Raw genomic sequence first — 22,475 nt, forward strand, 5'->3', positions numbered from 1 at the left:
GTCCTTCCCCTCCCAAGACTGGGCAGGAGGTGTGGCATGCACAGGATCCCTCACCAAGAGACCTCCCACCTGCTCTCAGACGTAATATCTCTATCACTGTGGCAACCAGACCCCTGGGGTGTCACATAAAGTTGTTTTTTTTGGACAGCCTCCTTGCTCAATTCCCAACATTACATTACATTCGTAGTGTGGGTGTATGGAGCTGAGCTTACTCCTCACACGGTTTTTGCTGGCTGTGTTATACAGCCAGCATCTCCTATCAGTATAGACCAGAGCTAGCTCCTATCGCTGCTGTTCGACATCATGAAAGACTCCAAAAGAAAGTGGAATTGGGGCCAAAGTGTAGAAGAAGCTAACTATAAAGTGTTAAAGTGTCCAACCGCATAATTTACATAGGAGACAAATCAAATCTGAAACGGATCATAAATTGTTTTAATAAAACAAAATGTTAAAAAAACAGCTCTGGAAAGAACAAATTCTGGAGATTTACATGACAGACGCGATAGTGTTACACATGCAGGGCAATTAGCTACACTGGGTGGAGAGCAGGACTATGTAGAATCAGAAGGGTTCACAGCTAGTGCTAAACTCATTATGTTCCCCTGCATCACTTTTATATCAGACCCCCTTCAGCTTGTATGAACAGTGGGGGGGCCTAGGGGTCCTCGCTATGATCAACTAGGAAGGACAGGGTCAAACTGATATTTCAAGCATTTCTGTGTTAAAATGTGTGATTAAAAGAAACCTCCAGGCCAAACGGATAAACTTTATATCTAGGCCTGGGCCTAAGGTGGCAGAGCTTGACTGGGATTCTCCCTAATGCCACATTCATACACCAGTGTGTCACGGTCCGAGCATGGTCTGTCTTAAGGTCTCCTGACCAGAACTTAACAGCCTCAGCCATATACGAGGCTGTCAGGAGACCTGTGGACAGTCCATGAATCATGGTCCATGCTGAAACCATGACATACTGTTGTGTGAATGTGGCATTAGTCATGAATCATCCCTTCAGGCCCTGCGCTAGGCCAAAATGGGTTTCTTCAAAACATTACTCTTGAGTAGAGATGGGAGAATCGATTAGTAGGACTCCGATCCATCGACCAGGTCAGTAATCTGTGACCTCTGGACAGCCGGCCTACAAATCTTTTTACCTCCCAACATTCCAGCCTCTTCTTTTTATTAGCCGGGCTGGTGCTACATTGTGTGTGTGTCACACCATAATGATGATGTTGCATCAGCCCAACTAACCAAAAAAGAAGCCGGGAAGTAAGGAGATTCGCAGGCCTACAGTCCAGCGGTCACAGAGTATTGCAAATCGATTATCCCATCTCTACTCTTATCAGACTTGGGTCACAGCATCACCATGTGCTGCCTAATGTAAGGCTTGAGGGGGAAATGATGCAGAGAGAGACCCCGGTCATGCTCTGCCGACTGAGGCGCAGGCTTAGATATACTGATATATTTCAGTCATTTGGCATATTGCTCATCCAAAGTGTTAGGATAGAAGTGGCCAATGCTAGATTGCCCCTTGTATTAGACAGAGTAGCATGACTCGTTTAGGTCTCCGCATTGTATTAGAGGCGAAAAGAAAGAATACAAAGAGTGAAATAGTAATACAAATCAACAATAGTCTTGAAATTGCTCTATGTGGAGCCTCTTTGGGGCATATCATTTCTATTTTACTGGCTTGTAGTACGATTAAAGTGCACAGAAAAAAGTTTCCAGTTAGAGACTGCAGCAGGATAGAATGGTTTCAGGAGCCCCCATCTTCTGGTATCCGTTGAAGGCTCCTCAATAAAAACAACTGGCAAATTTTCGAGTTTGAAGGAAGCCCTATTAGTTCTTAAACTATTAAAAAACATAAGTGGAAAGATTAAACAAAAAAAAAAAAAATCACGAGGGTCTCATTAGGGTCTCTTGATGGTCCTTAGAAGTAATCTTCGTCAATTTATCCTAATCTCAGAAACCCATAATTACCACTTACATGAGATATGTACATGGTGGAGCAGTGTGTATGAAGCCTGAAGAATACCAATGCAGCCTCATACTATGAAGCCATAGGCTCTCGGTGTGCCACCATATAAAGCTTCACATTTGGGATAAATTTGACTCCAGATTAGCTGATTAGGACATCAGAAAAGCCCTTAGGTTAACGAATCTTTAGATTTTCAGCACTAGTCTAACCTTAAAATAACATTTCTGTAAAATCATCCAACAAATACTCGTTAGGACGTCAAGTTGCCTAAAGTGCCATTTCAAGAAGGTGGCCATTTCCTTGGTCTTTCACATCCTTTCCAAATGAATTTGTAAAAACCATGCGCTAAAGTGACTGCATAATCATCACACAAAAACCTCAAACCAGATAATACAAAAATAGGACATAAATAAAACATGGGACATCCCTGAGATACGTTCAGAAAACACTGAGCTGCGGTGGGGGTTGGGGATCAGACCAGATTCGGGACCAGGTGGGCCAGTCGTCGATTCTTTATCATCTAGAACTTCATAATAAAAATATACAAGGTCTATTTTACATAAAAAGCATCTTCCGATCAACCAAAGTCCACGAGATCACACCAATAAGTCTATAATAGTGGAGTTGGCTGCTACTAACACCTGGTAAATACTCTGCTCAGCCCTCAGGATCACAAGGGGACTCTTCCAATGATTAAAAATGGGTGTAATTTGAGTAGTTGAATTCCATTTCTTTACCAGATTGTTGACAGTTAAAAGACCGCTGAGATTATTGCACATCAGTCCGGGCATTTTATTTCATTACTGAGGTTAGAGTCTCACATGGGGATTTTGTAATGACCCTCAAAACTTTGAGACTTTCAGTGCTTTGCATTCCCATTCATGTGATAAATGTTCTTTTTGGCACAAGGACTTTTTTTGGCGTTTATGGCATTTAACGCATGGTCCTTCTCTACTTTGTACAAAGAAGCAAAGTTGGCAAATGAAGAGGCCGATGGGGGAGTGTTTTCTAAAAGGGTTTTCTGTGTCTGTTCCTGCTCTTGGTCAGACACTTCATTGGATTCCTTACGTTCTTGGTGGGTGTTATAGAAAAAGGAGAGCTGCCGGAAGCTGGGCTGTAACTCGTCTTTAATACTCTCCAAAATCTGAATGAACGATGGCCGGTTTTTGGGATTCTTTTGCCAGCACCAACGCATCAAATCATGCCTGGAATGAAAGCAAATATTAAACGAGACAAAAAATTGACCACAGAAAAAGAATTGTTGGCTTTAACGGTCTACCACAAAAATATTAAATTTTTAAAAATTAGGAACAGGACACTTTTGGCCAAGTAGAGTCTAGCTTTGCGAAGAGTAGATCCCAAGAACACTTACAATCTATCAGGACAATTCTCAGGTTTCTCCAAGATCCCATTGTCCATGACATAGTGAAGGACCTGCTCATTGGCCATGCCTTGATACGGCTGCTCTGCTAAGGTGGCAATTTCCCAAAGGACCACCCCAAAAGACCTGTGGAAGAAAAAAGATCAGTGAGGTCTGCCTCTTCTCAGAATGAGATGGGAATCTTGGACTAATAAATTCAACCATTATGGACCTTGAAATAATGGTCAGCATTTTTAAGAATTCATTTGTTAGAAAATGATAAAGACTGTTTTATTTATTCCATGTGAATTTTTTTTAAAAAATAATAGGAATTATTAGAAAAATTGGACACAGCTCATAAGTCAAAAGGCACATACCAGACGTCTGAGTACGGGGTAAAGATTCCATCCTTAAGAGACTCTGGTGACATCCATCGGACAGGAAGAAGCGACTTTCCACCTTTCCGGTAGTAGTCAGTTTCATAAATATCTCTGGTCATGCCAAAATCTGGATTGAAAGAAAAATATTATGACTAACAAAGACCTGGGAAGAGTCACCACTAATCAAGAGAGGGGTAACTTACCCACTGACCCAGTGAGGAGTTAAGAGCCTGAAGACTATAAAAGGAGTGAGTACAGGCAAAACTATCCATATAACAGCTTGGATCTACAAAAATCATTGTGCTAAAACAGTCAGCCATTGGATATGGTCCCCTTGGATAGAGGAGACCCAGCTCAGTTTGGTCCACACCTCCATGCTGTAGGCTGGCAAGAAATGAAGCCAGATTGTTCTCTACAGAGCAAACAGTCATTAGTAAAACTTTGTACGATAAAGGTGGTCCCATTCTAAGCCTGGTTTTGTAGTTCCATCTTTAAGCTCTACTTCCATCTCTACATACATCTCTCTGCTTCGGTAAGGATTCCCCTTTTATTGACTTTGTATGGCCATCAGCACAATAGTAGGGGTATAACTAGTTCAAAAACGGTCTTTCCTTTAGGCTTTCTTTATAAAATCAATAACATACCTCCAATTTTTACAGTAAGATCCTCCGAGACCATGCAATTACGGGCTGCCAAATCTCGATGTACAAATTTTTTGGCATTCAAATATGCCATACCATCAGCAATTTCACCTGCCATCTGAATCATTTCCTTTAATGATGGAGGAGTGGCATTAACATTATTCTGTAAGGCAGAAAAATACTGGGATTATTTTTGAGAGGCAAGTGGGGATGCGACAGTGGAAAGAAGGGCGCAAAGAGGGGCTTCTCTACCTCATCATCTGCTCTAAGAGAACGTAGATAACTTTTTAGATCTCCTCTAGTCATGAGCTCCATGATAACCAACGCTGGTTGTCCTTGTGATACAACCCCTAGTAGACGAACCTGTCAATTAGAATAGGTTTATAGAAAATACTTTTAAAAGGGTTGTTAACATGTCATTAAAAAACTGAGTGGAAGACAGACCTTGTATTAAATGTTTGGAAAAATTCAATGCAAGAACCAGAGACAATCGTATTATGAATGCCCCTGCTACGGAACATCACTCACCACATGATGACAGATGAACGCTTTCATAACAGATGCTTCATTCAAGAAATCGATCCTCTCTCTCATGGTGGCCAACTCATTGACGGTCTTCAATGCCACTCTGGTCATAGGTTCTCCCTTTGCAATGTCTTTGGCTTCTCCTTCATACACCATGCCAAATGAGCCTTGGCCCAGTTCTTTGATTATGGTAATTTTCTCTCTTGGAAACTCCCACTCATCGGGAATGTACACTGTAATATTGCAATATTAGTTTTGATGTCCACATCAATTTGCAATGACATGATAGTATGAGTGCGATGAAAGCTCGGCCTTCATGAAGACTCTGGTGAGGACTTTGACTTTCTCTACAGATCTGGTCTACTGGATGCCTAAAGGGCTCTCCTTAGCTCTACTGAAACCCGAAGATTGTTAGTTCTTCTACATAAAAGGACTTCACTATGATCTTTGATGCTGTGTGGTTATGATTCTCCAGGTTCATAAAGAAGTCTTCGCAACCATCCACATTCAATAGCTTAGCTGTTGGCCACAAGTTTATTGAGCAACAACTATAATTTCTAACCTCATTTTTGCTGAGCATATATGTCTTTTAAGTGGGGAATAAGCCACTGTCTCTGGTGTGGCTTATCTTTCTTGAGAACAAAGGATTAGCCATGTTTAAAATCAAACATGTCCAATACTTTATATACTACGATAGCTGCCAAATGAACATTGACCAGCCACCAGCTGAACTTGGCAATGACTTTAGTCGAATGTGTATGGCCACCTTTAGTCCAGGGAACGTTTTTGAACCATTATGAATATTCAAATTACTGACAATTTCAATTTAGGATATCTACAGTGTCTCTCAAAAGGAAAAAAAATTGCTAGGTGTGTACTCACTTTCTGAAGCACTGAAATACTCCGGATTAACAGAGGCGTACAGCGCTCCACTGGGGTAGCCGTCATTCTTTCTAAAAATTAAGGCAAAAAGACCCAAATTACATCAACCCACCCTTTGTGTGTAGCTTTTGCTTACAATCCAAAATGCAACTCATTTTTTTCCAACTAAAATGACCAAGAGACCCAATTGTCATAAGTATGGGGTCCTTTATTTCATGTAGAATTGGACATCAGGTACAACGGTGTTTCATAAAAGCAGGGGAGACATGCGGGGAGAGACAGGTGGACGACGGCAGTTTTGCATCTTTATGACGCTTCTACAGGTCCCGTAGAAAAAGAAACGTGGGCTTGTTTTAATAGTTACATGTAGATCCGATATCTTGGAGATAAAAAAAAAAAAAAAAAACTTTCCGCGACTCCCCCTACTTTGATTTATGGCATGATGAAATATATTTACTGTGTCTAATATCCACAATGCAGACCTGTGATCAACAGTTTCTGCAGAAATTAGAAAAGAGTCACCGGTTACAGCAGGTTTCTACTAGTTTTTACTAAAAGCAAATAAAAAAAAAAAAAAAAAAAAAAAAATAGACTTTCTATCCCTTTTTTTCTCCCTCTGGCAGACGACTCGCTGGTATTTTCAGAGAAACTAAACCGATCTCAAGAATAAACATTCCCTGTTTATTGTTTGTGAAGAACGATTAGAGGTGGAAGTCAGAACCAGTCCGTACAGTCACGTACTCCTTTTGTAACTTTTTCCGTCAAAGAAAACAAAGTTACAAAAGTTTCTTTAGATATTCCTCCAATAGATATCAGTTTCCTTTGAAACTTTTTCGATTGTACAACGTTTTGCCTCTCGTGAACAATTTTTGACAATGAATTTTCATTCTTGCTTCCACAAATTTTGTAGTTTTAGAAACCCATGGAGAACTGAAAGTTGACACTTTTTTGGTGGGACCAATATATGACTGAAGTTTCTGGAGATGTTCCATCAGTCTTTGAGACTTTTTGAAGTTTTGTTCATTGCTTTTGTCAAAAATTGTTCATGAGAGGCAAGAAGATGTAGAAACCAAAAAGTTAAAAAGACAATTGGCCAAAGGCGATGAGAAGAACTTCAAAAAGTCGTAACCTAGACTGGTTTCTTGAGTTGTTCTTCCATTAGATATCAATCTACTTGGATACTTTTTGAAGTTTTTCTCATTGCCTTTTGACAATTGCTCACAAGGAGGCAAAAAGTTAAGACAATTTTTGATAAATGAATTTCGAGCAAGGCTCTAGGACTTGAATTTTTAGTGATTCTTGGTCTCTACACACTATATAGTTTTAGAAATCCATGAAGATGTGAAACTAGACACTAATTGGTGGGACCAATATATCACTGAAATTTGTAGAGATGTTCTTTCAATACATATCAGTCTTGTTTGAGATTATTTGAAGTTCTACTCATTGCTTTTGTCAAAAATGTAAAAACAAAAATCTAAAAAGACAATTGGCTACAGGCAACAAGTAGAACTTCAAAAATTCTTGAGCAAGTTTCTTGAGATGTTGCTCCTATAGATATCAGTCTACCATGAGACTTTTTTTTTTTTTTTAAAGTTCTACTCATCACCTTTGGACAATTGTCTTTTTTTGTAACATTTTGGCTTAAATTTTTACAAAAGCGATAAGCAGAACTCCAAAATAGTCTCAAGCAAGACTGATGTCTATCATAGGAACATCTAGGAAACATTCTATTGGTCCCACCAATAAGCGTCAAATTTCAGGTTGTCATGGGTTTCTATTAAAACTAAAAGAAACACATAGAATCAAGGAAACACCACAAATCAGAATCCTTGGGTTTTGCTCAAAATTCATTGCCAAAAATTTAGTGGCCAATGAATTTCAAATGTGGCTCTGATTTTAAATTTGTGGTGGTTCCTTGATTCTTCATGTTTCTTAAAGTGTTAGAAACCCATGGAGATCTGAAATATGACACTCATTGGCAGGACCAATATGACTGAAGACTTTTTGAAGCTCTACTCATTGCCTTTGGCCAATTTTTTTGAAAATCAAATTCAGACAAAGCTGTAGGGCCTCAATTTATGGTGGTTTCTGGATTCTACATGTTTCTTTTGGTGTTATTTTTTTGACATGTTGAGATGTTGTGTTTTTGGAGAGGTTTTCTTTTCCTGAAGCAATATTGTAGAGTTCTGAAAGATTTTTTTTCCCCTGAAGCGTTTTTTTTGCAGCTCATTTAGGAGCAAATTTGCAGCAAATTTAATCTAGAGCCATTTCATAGAAGTGATATGCATTCTTTCCTACAGGGAGTTTCTGAAAGCCTCGTAAGAAAAAAAAGCTAAAAAAAACAAAAACAACAAAAAAAACTCATATGAAGAGAAAATTGGATTTCCTATAGAGATTGAAAGAGCTTTCCATGAGTTTTTGGAAGAGAATTTTGGGGACACGCTCCAAAAAAAAAAAAAAAATCAGTGTGTGAATATAGACTTAGAAACTCATGAAGATCTGAAACTTGACACTTCTTGGTGGGACTTCTTTACCAGCTTCAACAAATAGGTTGAAGATTTACAAATGAGGCCTGCTGGGTGTCTCGTTGAGTTTGGTCAATGCTGTAATTAAAGAGTGTGATGAAATTACAGGAAAAAAAAATACCCAGATAAATCAATGAAAAGTAATAACGCAACTGTCAACCTACCCTTTCCTATTGTAGAAGAAGATGAACAGGGCCAAGCAGGCAATGATCAGCAACAGTAATATTGGCATCACTTTGAGGAGCAGGTAAAAGTTGTCAGACTGTGTCTCTTCTGCAGTAAGCAAATCATTCCACACATTAAAAGGTTAATCCCAGATGATTTTTAGAATTTTGTAGCATGTGTCCTGACCAATTAAAGCCGCTATGAAATGGAGTACATCATATGGTTCATATCTTCAGCTTGAGATAGGAGACTTTAAAAGGAGTGTCTCATGGAAGATATTTATTGCATACTCATAGGACAGATGAGGGTCTCACCTCTGGAACTGACACCTATCTCTATAACGGGTCCCATCTAGCAAGTGTAGAGAAAATCAAGTTTGTACCATTTTGTCATTCAGTCGGCAAGTGCTTCGAGGGTGGTTTGCAGTCCTGGCAAGTGTGCCAGCTCTCAACCCTAAACCCAGCGTGCATGCACAGTCTCACAGACAACACAATGGTGCAGGCGTCTATCAGGGCCAAGTGGGCAAGGTTAGGCAGGGTTTTAAGTCAGGAACTTGGCAGTTCATCTACAGAATGGAACAAACTTAAATTTTATCAAAATCGATTTGCAGCCGCACAGATAGGTTTGAAAAGCCACCTATTCGGAGCTTTAGTAGATATAAACCATCTGACAGGCTTCCTCAATAGCTACCAAATAGGGTGGATGCAGACTAAAATATTCTACCTATATATCGATCAACTCGTGAAAAGAATTTGCTCCCTTAGGGTTCTTCGGTCCACACAGCCATGGGTGAGTGGCGTTTTGACCATACGGGCGGAGATCTGAAAAGATCTCTGTGTAGTGAGGAACATTTGTATTTCCTTCAGATTTTCGTCATATTCCAATTTTAGTCTACAGATCAACCCACATTTTCCTTTATGACCTTGACTGAATACTGTTAACTTTATCAAAAACTTTTCCAAACATTAACTAAAACTATTTTCAGTGCAATTTTCTATAGATATCAAAGTCAACTCACTTGGGCCAGGCACAAAGAAAACAATGGGCTCCGTCCACGATCCATTGCCTGCCAAAGACGTGGCTCTGATGCGGGCAGAATAGTTCCCGTGTTGCACAAGAGTGAGGTGGACGCCTGTGTATTTTTGGAATCTCTGACGGGAGACGCACACCACTGTCGAGGGTCCTTCCTGCAAGAGATGTGGACATCAAAACCTGAAGATATGTCTGATTAACCAATTTTAGTTGGAGTCGATTTTTCCAGTTTTATACTTTTGATGTTTTCATTTTTTTTGCTAGTCTTCGAGTCCTTGGCCTTCTTAATAGGGTGCAACATTTGAAAGGGGCTAGAGATGAGGAGATCGATTCACGAGATTCTGGTCCAGCATCCAGGTTAGTGGTACCCGGCAGCTAGACAGGAGGCCTGTGAACCTCTTATCTTCCAGCATCCATGGTACGGCTTTTGATCATCCCGGGCTGGCATGACGTCATCTGTACATCACGACACTCACATGACATTGCACCAAATGCGGCACTGGGAATGCAGGAAGGTTAGAGATTTGCGGGCCTCCAGGCTAGCTGCCAGGTAATGCTGACCTGAACGTTGGACTGGAGTCTCGCAAATTGATCCACTCATCTCTAGCCCCTTCCAAATGTTACACCCAATTTATATCTCTTTGGAAGATATGGAAAAGACCGGTCCTCTTCCAGTTGTAGACTCTTACCTCATGTTCCCGCTTGTACTTGATCTCATACTTTAAGATTAAACCATTGGGATTCTCTGGCTCTTCCCATTTCATGAGGATGGCATTCTGTCCAGTGGACATCCAGGTAATGTTACCAGCTATATTATCGGCGTGTGCTAAAAGGAAAGAAAAAATAAATATATCATTAATAGTCAGGTGGCACCCTTAGCACTGGGCACAACTACCACCCATGATTTAGGATCTAACCCATGCACTTGTTTTGTGAACATTGTGTTCAGTGGAAGAACTTACGGTTCGGCATAGTTCTGGCAAATACAAAGGTTGCCGCGCTACATCCGACAATATCGGCAGCGTGGTTACATGCATGGATGTCAATCCTGTACTCTGTGAAATGTCTCAGGTTGGATATAACCATTCTGTCCCGGTAGATCTTGTCCTTGTAGGTAAAAGGCTTGGACTCCACAGCAGTGTTATTGATGGTGTGACTCGATGTCCCCTCTACTATGGATATGTTGCCTTGAACTTCTCTAATTATCCCAGACACATCCCTTTTTTTAATTCGAGATCTGAGAAGATTCCAAAAGTTAAAAAACGGGAGCAGTCCATAAGCCATCACGGCCAAAAAGAAAGTCGACATTTCAGAAATCAAGGTAGTCAAGCAAAAACAATTCCCAGCAAAGACAAGCAATCTATAAAATAAAATAAAAATAAAAAAAAGGAAAAAAAGGAAAATGTCGGAACAAAGCACAGCAGGTTAGAAGCAGGCATTACCACAACTGGCACCTCAAGTCTCTGCCTTCTGGGTTTGGTCACAGTAGGAATCCATCTCAAATACCCATAATGGAGAAATAATTTATTTTTTGGATTCCAAAATTGAAACCTTCTGGAAATTGCAGTCCAAAAATCACCAATTGCATAATGCATTCTCTCAGGGAACATTAGGTTCCCCTAGTCGAGAATTTTACAGCTATGCCTTAATGTGACCACTTTAGGTGTCCATATTAGTGATGAGCCAACGTGCTCAGAGATACTCGGAAATCATTCGAGTGTCTGGGTGCTCGGATGTTCTTGGCACTCACTGATACTCAGATTTAATACTCAGATCGCCGCCCCACATGTTTGGTGCCTGTTACACAGCCAATAAGCATGTGGGGATTGTTTGCCAGTCACTGTAATGCCGTAGCCATCTTGGTAGTGGCATTGCTGTGATTGGCTGGCCGCATTACCTCATCAGAGGTTATAAACTGATAGTGTGCCGAGCCCGGCAGCGCCTGACGCCATTGCACAGCTCAGGGACAGTTGTGATTGGAGGGAGAGAGTAGTAATTATACAGGAAAGAAAGTTTCTTAACATTTTTTTTCCTGTAAATTCCAATTTCTCTTCGATTTTGAATGTTTTATTGTCCGTCCTTAAAGTGGAGTAAAAGTGTGACACCATTGTTCTCAGCAGCGATCTGGGAGTCAGAGATGCTTCCAGGGGTCTTCCCCATGCTCTTCTTCCATCCATTTGAACATTTTTCACTGCCCCCCCAGACCTCTTTGTAGGGTCTGCCGGAAAAATGCTTAGCTTTCCCATTGACTCCCATTATACTCATTACTCAAAACGTGCATCTGAGCATTAGGAATTGCTCGGTTCAAGTAACGAGCATTTTAGTGCTCGCTCATCACTAGTCCATAGCCTTTCATTTCTCAAAATTTCCACGTTTTTCTATACTAAAATAGCTGGCTATTCACCAAGCAGGAATTCAAGGATACAACCAAGCTCCTTCAACCCATTTACTCAGCTCCCAGGTTTCTTATATGTCCGATGTATGACATTTCTAAAAGACGAGTCATTTATTGGATTTTTTTTTTTTTTGAAAGCTTGAGATTTGAGACTTTTACTCAAGTGCCACACAAGAAAAGTGATCGTAGATGCAGTCTATCACAAGCCCTCTTCAAAAGGCTCCCAACAAACCCTTCACCCATCAGAATGCCACAATAAGGATTTGGGATAGGTGGCTTCTCTTTGTCGAAGAGGGAGAGAACGGCCATCTTGCTCCCGGCTTCGAACCTAGTGTCAACCAAGAGTCACTGTTAACGTGTGTCTTGTCAGACCACTCATCTCTAGGTTATTATCAATCGAAAATGATCTATGGGAGTAATTTTTATCCTAGTGGAGGCTGATGTATGGAGACTTAAAAGTTCAAGGTTGGAATCAAGTATTGTACGGAGCCATGCAAAGCCACCTACTTGCACCTGAAGCCAGCAAATTAAGAAGCAGAAGTGTAGAGTGGGAGCATTCCAGCCAGATTAAGGGTGATAACCATTTCAGAAGTGGCCAAGTTGCAGACCAGCAGATCTAAAACTATCAATGATCTTGACTGATACAGTTCCTCTGTATTTTTGGTTTTACAAAAATGGTTGTAGTCGGTGAACTTGGGTGATTTTCTAGAATTTCTGGGCAGAACCAGGAACATGTATGATCCCTAAACATAGGTGGACCCTCACATAATCCATTCTAGTAAAGTCTGCATAGACTGAACTTGTCACGACTAAAGGGGTTAACATTAAGGAATGGGCGATCTAGCTCACCTCTGATTATTCTTGTTGATTAAAGTCACTTTCCATGGAGGCCTACAAATAAATAAAGCCATGTATTACAAGTGGACCATCTTGTGCCGTTCAGAAGTTTGGAGACATGGCAAGAGATATCGATGTATATACATAAATAGCAATATTTCAAGTGGTTCCATGGACCAATCAAAAGCCAGATTAAAAGGCATTGAGTAAAGGTTGATTACAGATTTTGACAAGGACTCTTCTCAGTGGTGAACCCAAATGATCTTCTAAAATAACCAGTCCAACACTATGGCCCCAATTCATCAATACTGGAGTTTTATACTCAGTCGTGATGAAGATTGTGGGGGAGTAAGATGCACCTTTTAATGAATTTGGCTCATCTTTCTGCTGACACTTTTTTAGTGTAAATTCTGCTGAATTTGCCGATCGCGCTTGGCCACGTAATCTCCTCATGACGTTCTGCCCATTTTTTCAAGAAGTTGCAATATTTTTACGCACATTTCAGGCACTTTTACAAAAGAATACTGGTGACAATTGCTTGATAAATTAGGGATTAGTTTGACTTCCCCATTTTGGTTTCTTGTTCTTTCATCTATCCGCTGACCAGGGACTTGATGATCAAGAATATTCCCATCATATATGTGTGAAAAGACTTCTGAAAGTCTCTTGCTCTCCAGCAATTGTCAATTGAGGATCCCTGCAGGAGACCCTTGTCAGAAGGACAAGGACAAGTTATCTCAAGGCGGACATACTAAATATACGAAAGATAAAAGTTGCCCGTAATGGCAGATTCTAACCATATCGAACAATCGTTTACCGGTTCAGCGGAACAAACTATGGGTCATTTCAAATCAATGCCCAACTAAAGGAAGGACTGATTATCACGACTGTTCAAAGCATCTATCAGATATGTTGGATTATTTTGGCCAATGATAAACACTGGCTAGATCATCAGATGAAAAAAATCTGACATGTCTGATGCGGCCCAAGATTTTTTTTTTCCCTTGTGACAAACGATTGTTCGTAGGCCTTTTAAATAATTGTTCTTTGGATCATTGTTGTCTTATGTGCATGGGGCCTTTATATTAAATTTGATTACCTGGGTTTTTCAGAATATTTAAAGGCGGTAGAAAATTGGACACTATAGTATGCAACGTTCCTTGTGATTGCTACATTTGCAACTTTTTGAAAAATGTTTTTTCACCCCAAGAAACAGCTCTCTCTGACCTGGCTTGGTTAGTTGACACCAGGACAATAAAAAGTAGCTCTTACTTTGGTATGAAGATGGTGTGCCTCAAAAAGTTCTCAAACTTCTTCTGAAAGGACTCCTCATGCATGTCCAGGGGATGGCCACCATTTTTTTGACAGGGGCAGCACTTATCTTCGGCGTCTAAACTGTCGTCTTCATCGTTATCAAACCTGGTATCAGCACTGCTGGTGGGAAGCTTCAGACCTGCAGAAAAATAATGGGTTTTGGAGGACTTTCGTCAGGGGAAATTAGATATACTCAAATGTGAAGGCTAAGTAGGCATCTGCCTAGATCGTTTTTATTGACTTTCAGGAGTCCATATAATTATGCAATCATGCCATGACTGAGTTGGCATAATGCCTGGCGTGCGCTTGGCACAGTCGAACACTCTGTTGGTGTCTCCTGGAACAACTATGACAATAAACACGTTCATCCGCTCAACAATGTCATACATTCTCTTCAGTGGAAAGTGTAGACCATGTATCTAACCAGGTTTGTTGATGATGACCTTATTTTGGAAACAAGCAGAGTTTTCCGTTCCAACGGCTACAGAAGAAGTTTATGCCAGGCTGTTTTTTTTTTTTTTATATGGTTGTTTTATGAAACCACAATCCTGGAAGTCATAAAGTGCAGACAAAACAAACACTCGGCAACATGTGACCACAGTAGCACAGACACTTACAGGATGGCTGTGCCGAAAATTGGCTCCACAAACATTTCTGTGTCCGTATCTTTCTGCAGGTGTCATAACTAAATTAACAGCAGTGCTCAAATGATGGAAATCTGTGACACACAATGGAACAGTACGGTTCCCATGATGGTGCACCATTTCGTCTTACTTTTTTGGCTCTTGAACAAAGCCTCTAACACATTTGTGAACACAGCCTAAACCCATTATGTCCTGAAATGTACAGATGGATAAAAAAAAAAAAAAAAAAAAAAAAAAAGAAGAACTGAATAGAACAATATTTAAAGATGAGCGAGTTGATTCGATACAAACTTAATGTATGACAAATTCTACAAAATTCTCTGGAACCAGCAAATTCGAACAATTTGCACAAATAGTCAAAAAAACGCCCTCAACTATTTTACACAAAGCAATAAATTGCATCAGCCAAACCTCAGGCTCGTCCATGCAGGGTTCACCATGTAGCTATTACATCACATGGTACAGCAATGTCAATCAAGAGGGACTATTATATAAAAGCAGAGGCAGGGAATGCAGCAACCATTTTAGGGTGAATCTGGATAGCGAGAGGACATCACATCTCAGCAATATGGAAAAGGAAAAAAAGCTATAAAAACACTGGAGTAAACATTACAGATAGAGGGAAGAATGGCTACCACCCATAACAAAGGTCCCTTTGACAATACTATGACAGTGTTTACGTTAAAGAGCTTAAGAGGGGTTGGATACAGCATTAAATTCATGTTATCAGGACAGTTGGAGGCTTTTCAGTGCATGAGTTTCGTGAATTTTCATCACTTATCTCTAGCTATACAAAAAACTTGAGATATTCCTCTGGATTGTCAACAGGTTGCATACTAACCTTTCGTACAGTAATCGTTGCTGTACAGCTCCTGATTTTCTACCATCTGTTGCCAAAGCACCAGGTAGTAACTGATGTTCCCATTGCGTTGTGTCGGAGGCTTCCATCGAACAATTAGATGTGATGAAGAGTTGGACATGATCATAACGTCTTGAGGAACAGTGGGTGCTGCAGACAAGAGAAGGATAACATGCACTAAGAAGCTGAATAATTGCAGCCTATCCCTTTCACCGGAAAAATAAGCTTTCTTTAAAAGATTGAGGCATTGTAGAGCTGTCCAATTTAACCTTGCACCCACCCATTTTAGTAGTCAAATAAATAAATAAATAAATATCGAATCCTGCAGTTTTCTCACTGGTCACAAGGGCTATTTTGGAATCATTCATCCTGTACTTTTATGAAGAGTTTTCAGCATGAGTACAATGAATGACCATACATGATCCACCAATTACCATAGGCGATGTTACAACTCTGCCTCCTTTCACAATGATCTTTGCACATACTCATTAGATGCTTCAATAGAAAAGATAGGGACCAAGTCTGTTCATTGCTACTAATGTGCATGTGCTGTTTCCTGAAACAGGAGCCCCAGGGGCCAGTGTGAAAATAGCTTGGTGTTTATTTTTTATTTTTAATAGAGATTGTGATAAGGGCAAAATACAAAAATTAAAAAAATACATCAAAAACATGATCAGTAAAAGGTTAGCTGGATGAGATAACACATGACAGTCAAATTTGGGTCAGGAGACCCGCGAGAGCCTATATTCAGACAGTGACTCACGGATTTGTGAATTTGGCCTTCGACCAAGCTCACTAAAGGTGGGACTGGCTTTAATTGAAGACACTCAGCAGGTGAATGGAGACTAAGTCAAGCAACCAGTACCCTGCATTGTGCTGATGAGAGGTGAGAAGCTAGAAGCGGCTGTCTACAGATAGCATTCTGTTCCTTTTGGAGGAGTCTGTTTTGGCCGATATAATTCCTCAACAAGAAGGAAGAAAACTAAATTTGTATATTTTTCCCCATGGGACATTGCCTCCAAATCTTGATATATCTTTTGGGTCTGATAAAAAAAAAAAAATCAATTAATCCTATGTATAAGGGCAGATGTATGAAGCTCATGGCACACATGGAAGGGTGGAATCAATGTAAGAGAACAATGCTTACTCTGGATCAACAGCATTGAGTTCGAATTTAATTTTTCCCACATTGAAGTGATCCTACCTGCTGGTTTAGTCCGAATGTAAACCACGTCACTCTGCGCTCCAAAGCTCTCCCCTTCCTCCGCTGTAGTCAGAGTGATGGCCCGGACGTATATCGCATACTGCGTCCAAGGTTTGAGGTTAAGCAAAGTGATACTCGGTTCTTGTTCGGTGTTCAAAGGCAGCTCAACATCGACAACGTTCCAGCTGTTGGCCCCACAAGCATCTTGTCCAAGGTACTCCGATATGTTCTGGAAAGGTCTGAAGAGCGGAGCAAAGTGGAAGATTTTTGAAGACACGACAACATAAGATGATGACGCTTGCAAAACTCTTTATAGAGAAAATAGATATAATGGTGTCTCATCGTGAAATGTAAGAAAATGGTGACATACGTGGTTGACCATGCAAATCAGAGCAGAGTCATCCAAACCTGACAATCTCGGCAGGATTGGTTTTCTGTGTAAAAGATGACATCAAAAATCAGGCCAAAATCATTTTTCATCATCTGATTCTTTTGTTCCTAGAGGGCAGATAAGTGTACATCCCTCTTCCTACTGAAAAACAGGCATGTTCTTCCAAAGCAAGTGCATGTTTGTATGGTGGGGATATAGGAGAAAAGTCATTCAGCTGAATACGTGACAGCTATTGAAAGTATTTGGGCAGCTTAAGTGATCCTCAAAGTCAACCAGCAGACAGACATCCAATAACTCATGCCTCCATATAGTTGGCGCCTGGATGGGAAGCCAATGGTCGGCCCAGAAATTGGCCCAATAAGAGCCAACGTGGCTTAGACAACTACTTTCTGTCCCATAAACTAAATGTAGAATTTAAAGAATTCAAATGAAAGGCTGCCCATTCCCTAAATATGCATCTGGACACTGGTGCTCCATCAGAAGTCAAAGCATCCCAGTGTCATGCATAGGAAACCTTCTGAGGCATTTCAGGAGGCTTATGTGGTTCCAGAAGTCTTCCAGAAGTTTGGGAGGTCTACCCTTTTCTTGGTGGACTCCCACATGTTCTGGGAGAATTGGTAATTATGGTATTTATATTCTATCTTAAGTATAGGTTCCATTATATATTTTCACTTACGATTCTTTATAGTGGACAACAAAGCTCAAGATATCTGTATTGTCCGGCTTGTATCGCTGCCATTTCAAGAAGATCCGGTCGGATTCAGTCATATTGGTTACAAATCTTAGAGTTTCGGTTTTGCCTGTGAAGAAAATACAATTTTTGTCAAAGTGAATGCAACCAGAGAGGGGATATATTGGGCTAAATGAAGGTGACCCATGAAAAGGCCCCATAAATGGATCGTGTTACACCTCGCAATATCGTATTAATTGACAGGAATCGTTTTAAAACAGATTTTCTTTCTAAAATAAAAACGCAGAAATATCTCACACGAGGCCCGATCTCCATTAGTGCGAGGGTTGATGTCAGCCTTGTTCTGTCTACCCTTCGTCCCGCTTAAGTCCTCCGTGTGGTAGATTTCTGACAAGCAAAGTTTGGGGTTGAAAGCAAAGTATAATTTTCCAATGGGAATAGAAAGGCTTTCATGGTTTTGATCCCACAGTTGTTGTAAGTTCTGATTGTCCAAGACGTACAATGTATAGTTCCTGGAAGACATGAAAAACAATAAATTTGTAGAGATGGAACCAAGATCATCGCCTGACGTTTCACCTGAAATTAATTTCATATTTCTGAGGGACAAATATCAGATGGAGACCAGGAAACCCGACTCAAATCAGACCATGCCACCCAAAAAATGTACCTATTACCTATCATTTTGATGAGATTGGTCTACCAAAACCTTATCTCACAGATGTTTCCACATGGACTTTCTATGCAGTCTCTTACCCATCCACCATGGCGTCTCCTCTGATCAACTTCAGGTTTTTGAAAAAGGACAAAGACACTAGAGCGAAGGAATGCTTAATTTTTAGGAAGCCGGTAATGGTCTCAATAAGACCCAAACTTCTCTGGAGCTCCAAAGCCAGGTTATCTAGATAAAAAAAGTCAACAGAAACTTTAGGAGTGGAACATTAAAGACCCAACTAAGTCCTGGACCTATCCAGGAATAAAGACAACCATAGATAAAGATATGAGGTCACTGCCACATTCCCAAAGACAAAGTCATTGGCCTCCCGAAGACTGGGATTGTGACAGATTGAACACCGAACCCCATTAAATCTAGACCAAAATATTTATTAAAAGCACCAGAAACGCACTTCCCCGGCGGATGTTGAAGATCAGGTTTCCTTCGATGAACGTGCACCCAGTCAACTCTTTTGCTGTCTGTATGGAGTCGATGGATTTGGTTCCAACCTTGCAGACCTTTGGACAATGGCCTTCACACTTGTGGCAGATAATACTGTGATAGAAAGAATTAGGAATAAAACATGGAATACTTTTGCGTTCCTTGAACTCATCGACGGTTCTTCTTGCAACATTTAAATGGATCTGGATCGGTTTTCCTAAATCAGGGCCATTTTTGTCATTGGGCTGTCCCCGATATTGCAGTTCAGCCTTAATGACTTGGATTGACACAGCCCATAAAGAAGAGGTATTATTAAAAAAAAAAAAAAATTAACTTGTGTGTTAAAATCCCTGGGTAGCCTCAAATAATTTTACTTCAAAACTTTCCTGGACTTCATAATTGTAGATCTGGAACTATTGGATCTGTGGGGGAAGGTCATAACACTGTGAAGGAGCATATTGACTAAAACGGGGGCAGTGGTGGGCTCTAAAGTTAGGAGGGTAGCGTTTTTCATTACAGCTATTTAGACAAACTCAAACCTGCTCTCATTCCTGGTGTATCCCGATGGACACTCTGACAGACAGCGATTCTTGTAGATGACAAACTTAGAAGACTCTCTTGGGTTCTCGGAGACTTTGACCAGACTAGCACAATACTCTGCGGTTAGGCATCTCCAGCCCTCATACTCGTAGGTGTTAGCCGGGCAGGATGGCAAGCACTTGTCATTGAAGAAGAAATTACGACATGCCACACAGGCCCCACGGTCTCCAGGGGAAGTGCAGCCGCCCAGGCACTCAGGGTGACAGCAATCTCCGCTGCTTGTACAGGACATGTCTGCGTCACAGTTACACACTGAAAACAAAGTGAGGATGATTAATAAAAAAAAAGGGACAGATCAGATTCATCTACATGTACGAAATGGATCAGTAGTGTGGACAAGGCCTTAAAAGAGTTGTCCACTATTGGATGACTCTTTTTAAAAATTCTCTGTAAATGGGGAAAAAAAATAGAAAAAAAATCAGTTTCGTTAGTTGGAACCTCGTCTGACGGAGCTGTGAAGTCTGAAGCCCTTAAGTGACTGCGGGAGAAAAGAGTATGTTTGGGATTTTTTTTTAAATTGGGCATTTTCCTTTATTTGACAACCCCTTTAATGTGGCGAAGGTCATTGTTTTGTGTTGAAGCGTTTTGGAGGTCCTGGGGAAAAAAGGAAGACCTCCTTGACTTTCAGAAGACTATTCAAATCTCCTGCGTCCTTCCAAAACTACAACAACAGCAAAAAAGCTCCAATGGAAGAGTCTTGGAGAAGTGGGGACTGAGATCTTGGGTAGGCGGACAATGGGCATGGCCAATAAAAATAAAATGGGATGAGACTACAGCTGGCGGCACGGAGTTGGTGGAAACAGCATTATAAACTAGTTATGTCTTTTATGTATGGATGGAATATGGACATTAGAGTCCAGACAAGACCAATCAATCACTTTTCAACCAGACCCATCCTCAATCTCTGATTTACAATTTTACATCACAATTATAAGGGGCACCATCTACGGCTAGTTTGTCCGCTCTCCACCAGTTTGTGTCTTTAGGTCAATTCCTCTAATGATTCATTTAACCAATGCCCGTTAGAAAAAAAAATGTCTCTCCATAAGGATAAAATATTGATGGGGACCTGTCACCAAGTCAAAAGTGCCCAGTTTTTGCTCTTGTTTTAGTCCCTCTGTTCCCATGAATACTCCGTTTTTTAATTTTCTTAAAATCCCCCATAGAGTTCCAGAGCTATGTGACGTTTATTTAGCATTGATTTTTAAGGTCTTTTCAAGGGGGCGTGGCTCACCAGAGCCTCCGGGGGGGGCGTGGCTCACCAGAGCCTCCGGGGGGGGCGTGGCTCACCAGAGCCTCCGGGGGGGGCGTGGCTCACCAGAGCCTCCGGGGGGGGGCGTGGCTCACCAGAGCCTCCGGGGGGGGGCGTGGCTCACCAGAGCCTCCGGGGGGGGCGTGGCTCACCAGAGCCTCCGGGGGGGGGCGTGGCTCACCAGAGCCTCCGGGGGGGGCGTGGCTCACCAGAGCCTCCGGGGGGGGCGTGGCTCACCAGAGCCTCCGGGGGGGGCGTGGCTTTTGGCTGGTCTGCATTATTACCTTGTGAGAATCTCTGGAACAGTAAAGCGGATTTTTAAAAAAAACAAAGCGATATATTCAGGGAAGCAGCGGGAATAAAATAAGGAGTAAAACCTGCCCAATTTTGAGCCAGTGACAGGTCCCCTTTAAAATGGCGGTTGCCAGAACAAACCTAATTTATTTCATCTTGAAAGAATTAGATTTAGGCGTTTAAACATTGACTCAAGGTGAGCAAACGAAAACGAGCTGTGCAGCAAGACGGGAGGAAATTAGCACATTCCTCGGTTTCCTTGACGGAGCTGGTGATCTGGATACCAAGAGAAAGATTCACACGGAAGACCGGGCACAGGTGGCAGCGGCTCCTGATTCTGCCCCCAGGTACTGGCTGTCCCTAACGCTGTTTATAAGCCAAACATGCAATAAAACAGTCTTTGTACAGGATGACGTCTGCCAAAAAAAACTTGTTGCATTTGTATCCAAAAACGAAGGACAATTGCACAAGATCTTGTTGTGGTTTAAAACTTTGCTGGGTACACAATCCTGTAATAACTAATACCGTGCCAGCACGGGACCACGCCACGCATCTGGGTACCTTTGCTCTACTTTTTCTGTGAGGAATCTTAAAGTGGCACGCACCCTATTGATAGCAATGCCTTCCATTATACAATGGAAAACTGCTTAAATAAATGAATTTCTACCGTGCTTGAAAAATAGCTCGTCAAGCAGAACATCTTTCTGTCTGATGCTGTTTTTATCTCCCCTTATGAGCCACTTCTCCTCCCTCCTGAACTCCTCATTCATTCGGAAATAGTATTAAATTCAGTGTTGGTAAAGAGGGAAAGACGGACTTCCAGCTCACTGAATGATCAGATTACAGCTGCCGATTAAAGTCTATGGAAAGGAGAGATTAAGGGGGGGGGGGGGGGGGAGCAGAGAGGCAAAAATACAGACAGATGCTATGGTTTTCTAGTAAATGCTTATCTCGAACAAGAGATGGATTTACAGCTATACCGTTCAATACTGCTGTATAATGTCTTTCATGCAACAGCTTTACAATATTTTATCTTTCCCCACAGCTGGATTCACAGCTATACCGCTCAGTACTGCTGTATAATGTACTCCTTGCTGCTTACTAATATTTTATCTTCACCTAGAGTTAGAATCAAAGTTATACTGCTGTATGAAGTCCTCCATGCTGCTGCTTTCTAGTACTTTATCTTCACCTAGAGCTGGAATCACAGCTATACTGCTCATTACTGCTGTATAAAGTCCTCCATGCTGCTGCTTGATAATATTTTATCTTCACCTAGAGCTGTATTCACAGATATAATGCACAGTACTGCTGTATAATGTCCTCAATGCTGCTGCTTTATAATATTGTATC

At 41.1% G+C, this 22,475-nt stretch overlaps 1 protein-coding gene across 2 annotated transcripts in view; it reads right to left on the reverse strand.

The window, feature by feature from the left end:
- Positions 1–411: 411 nt before the first annotated feature.
- INSRR (insulin receptor related receptor) overlaps positions 412–22,475 on the reverse strand; it is a 32,342-nt gene continuing 10,278 nt past the window's right edge. The window contains exons 3-22 of one of the 2 annotated variants that reach the window (XM_073639454.1): positions 19,516–19,828; positions 18,948–19,090; positions 18,577–18,721; positions 18,121–18,335; positions 17,809–17,932; positions 16,742–16,980; positions 15,520–15,687; positions 13,993–14,173; positions 12,733–12,774; positions 10,451–10,725; positions 10,178–10,314; positions 9,475–9,643; positions 8,456–8,564; positions 5,764–5,834; positions 4,885–5,114; positions 4,609–4,719; positions 4,360–4,519; positions 3,713–3,842; positions 3,348–3,482; positions 412–3,180 (exon numbers count right to left, since the gene is read on the reverse strand). In XM_073639454.1, coding sequence (XP_073495555.1) covers positions 2,835–3,180; positions 3,348–3,482; positions 3,713–3,842; positions 4,360–4,519; positions 4,609–4,719; positions 4,885–5,114; positions 5,764–5,834; positions 8,456–8,564; positions 9,475–9,643; positions 10,178–10,314; positions 10,451–10,725; positions 12,733–12,774; positions 13,993–14,173; positions 15,520–15,687; positions 16,742–16,980; positions 17,809–17,932; positions 18,121–18,335; positions 18,577–18,721; positions 18,948–19,090; positions 19,516–19,828 — 3,443 coding nt within the window. In that variant the 3' untranslated portion in view covers positions 412–2,834. Of the gene's footprint in view, positions 3,181–3,347; positions 3,483–3,712; positions 3,843–4,359; positions 4,538–4,608; positions 4,720–4,884; positions 5,115–5,763; positions 5,835–8,455; positions 8,565–9,474; positions 9,644–10,177; positions 10,315–10,450; positions 10,726–12,732; positions 12,775–13,992; positions 14,174–15,519; positions 15,688–16,741; positions 16,981–17,808; positions 17,933–18,120; positions 18,336–18,576; positions 18,722–18,947; positions 19,091–19,515; positions 19,829–22,475 lie in introns of both variants that reach the window. The other variant, XM_073639453.1, reaches the window with a different exon arrangement.

Source organism: Phyllobates terribilis, unplaced genomic scaffold (assembly GCF_046119375.1).
Source record: "Phyllobates terribilis strain yellow unplaced genomic scaffold, ASM4611937v1 Scaffold_7__3_contigs__length_470593459, whole genome shotgun sequence".
NCBI lineage: Eukaryota > Metazoa > Chordata > Amphibia > Anura > Dendrobatidae > Phyllobates > Phyllobates terribilis.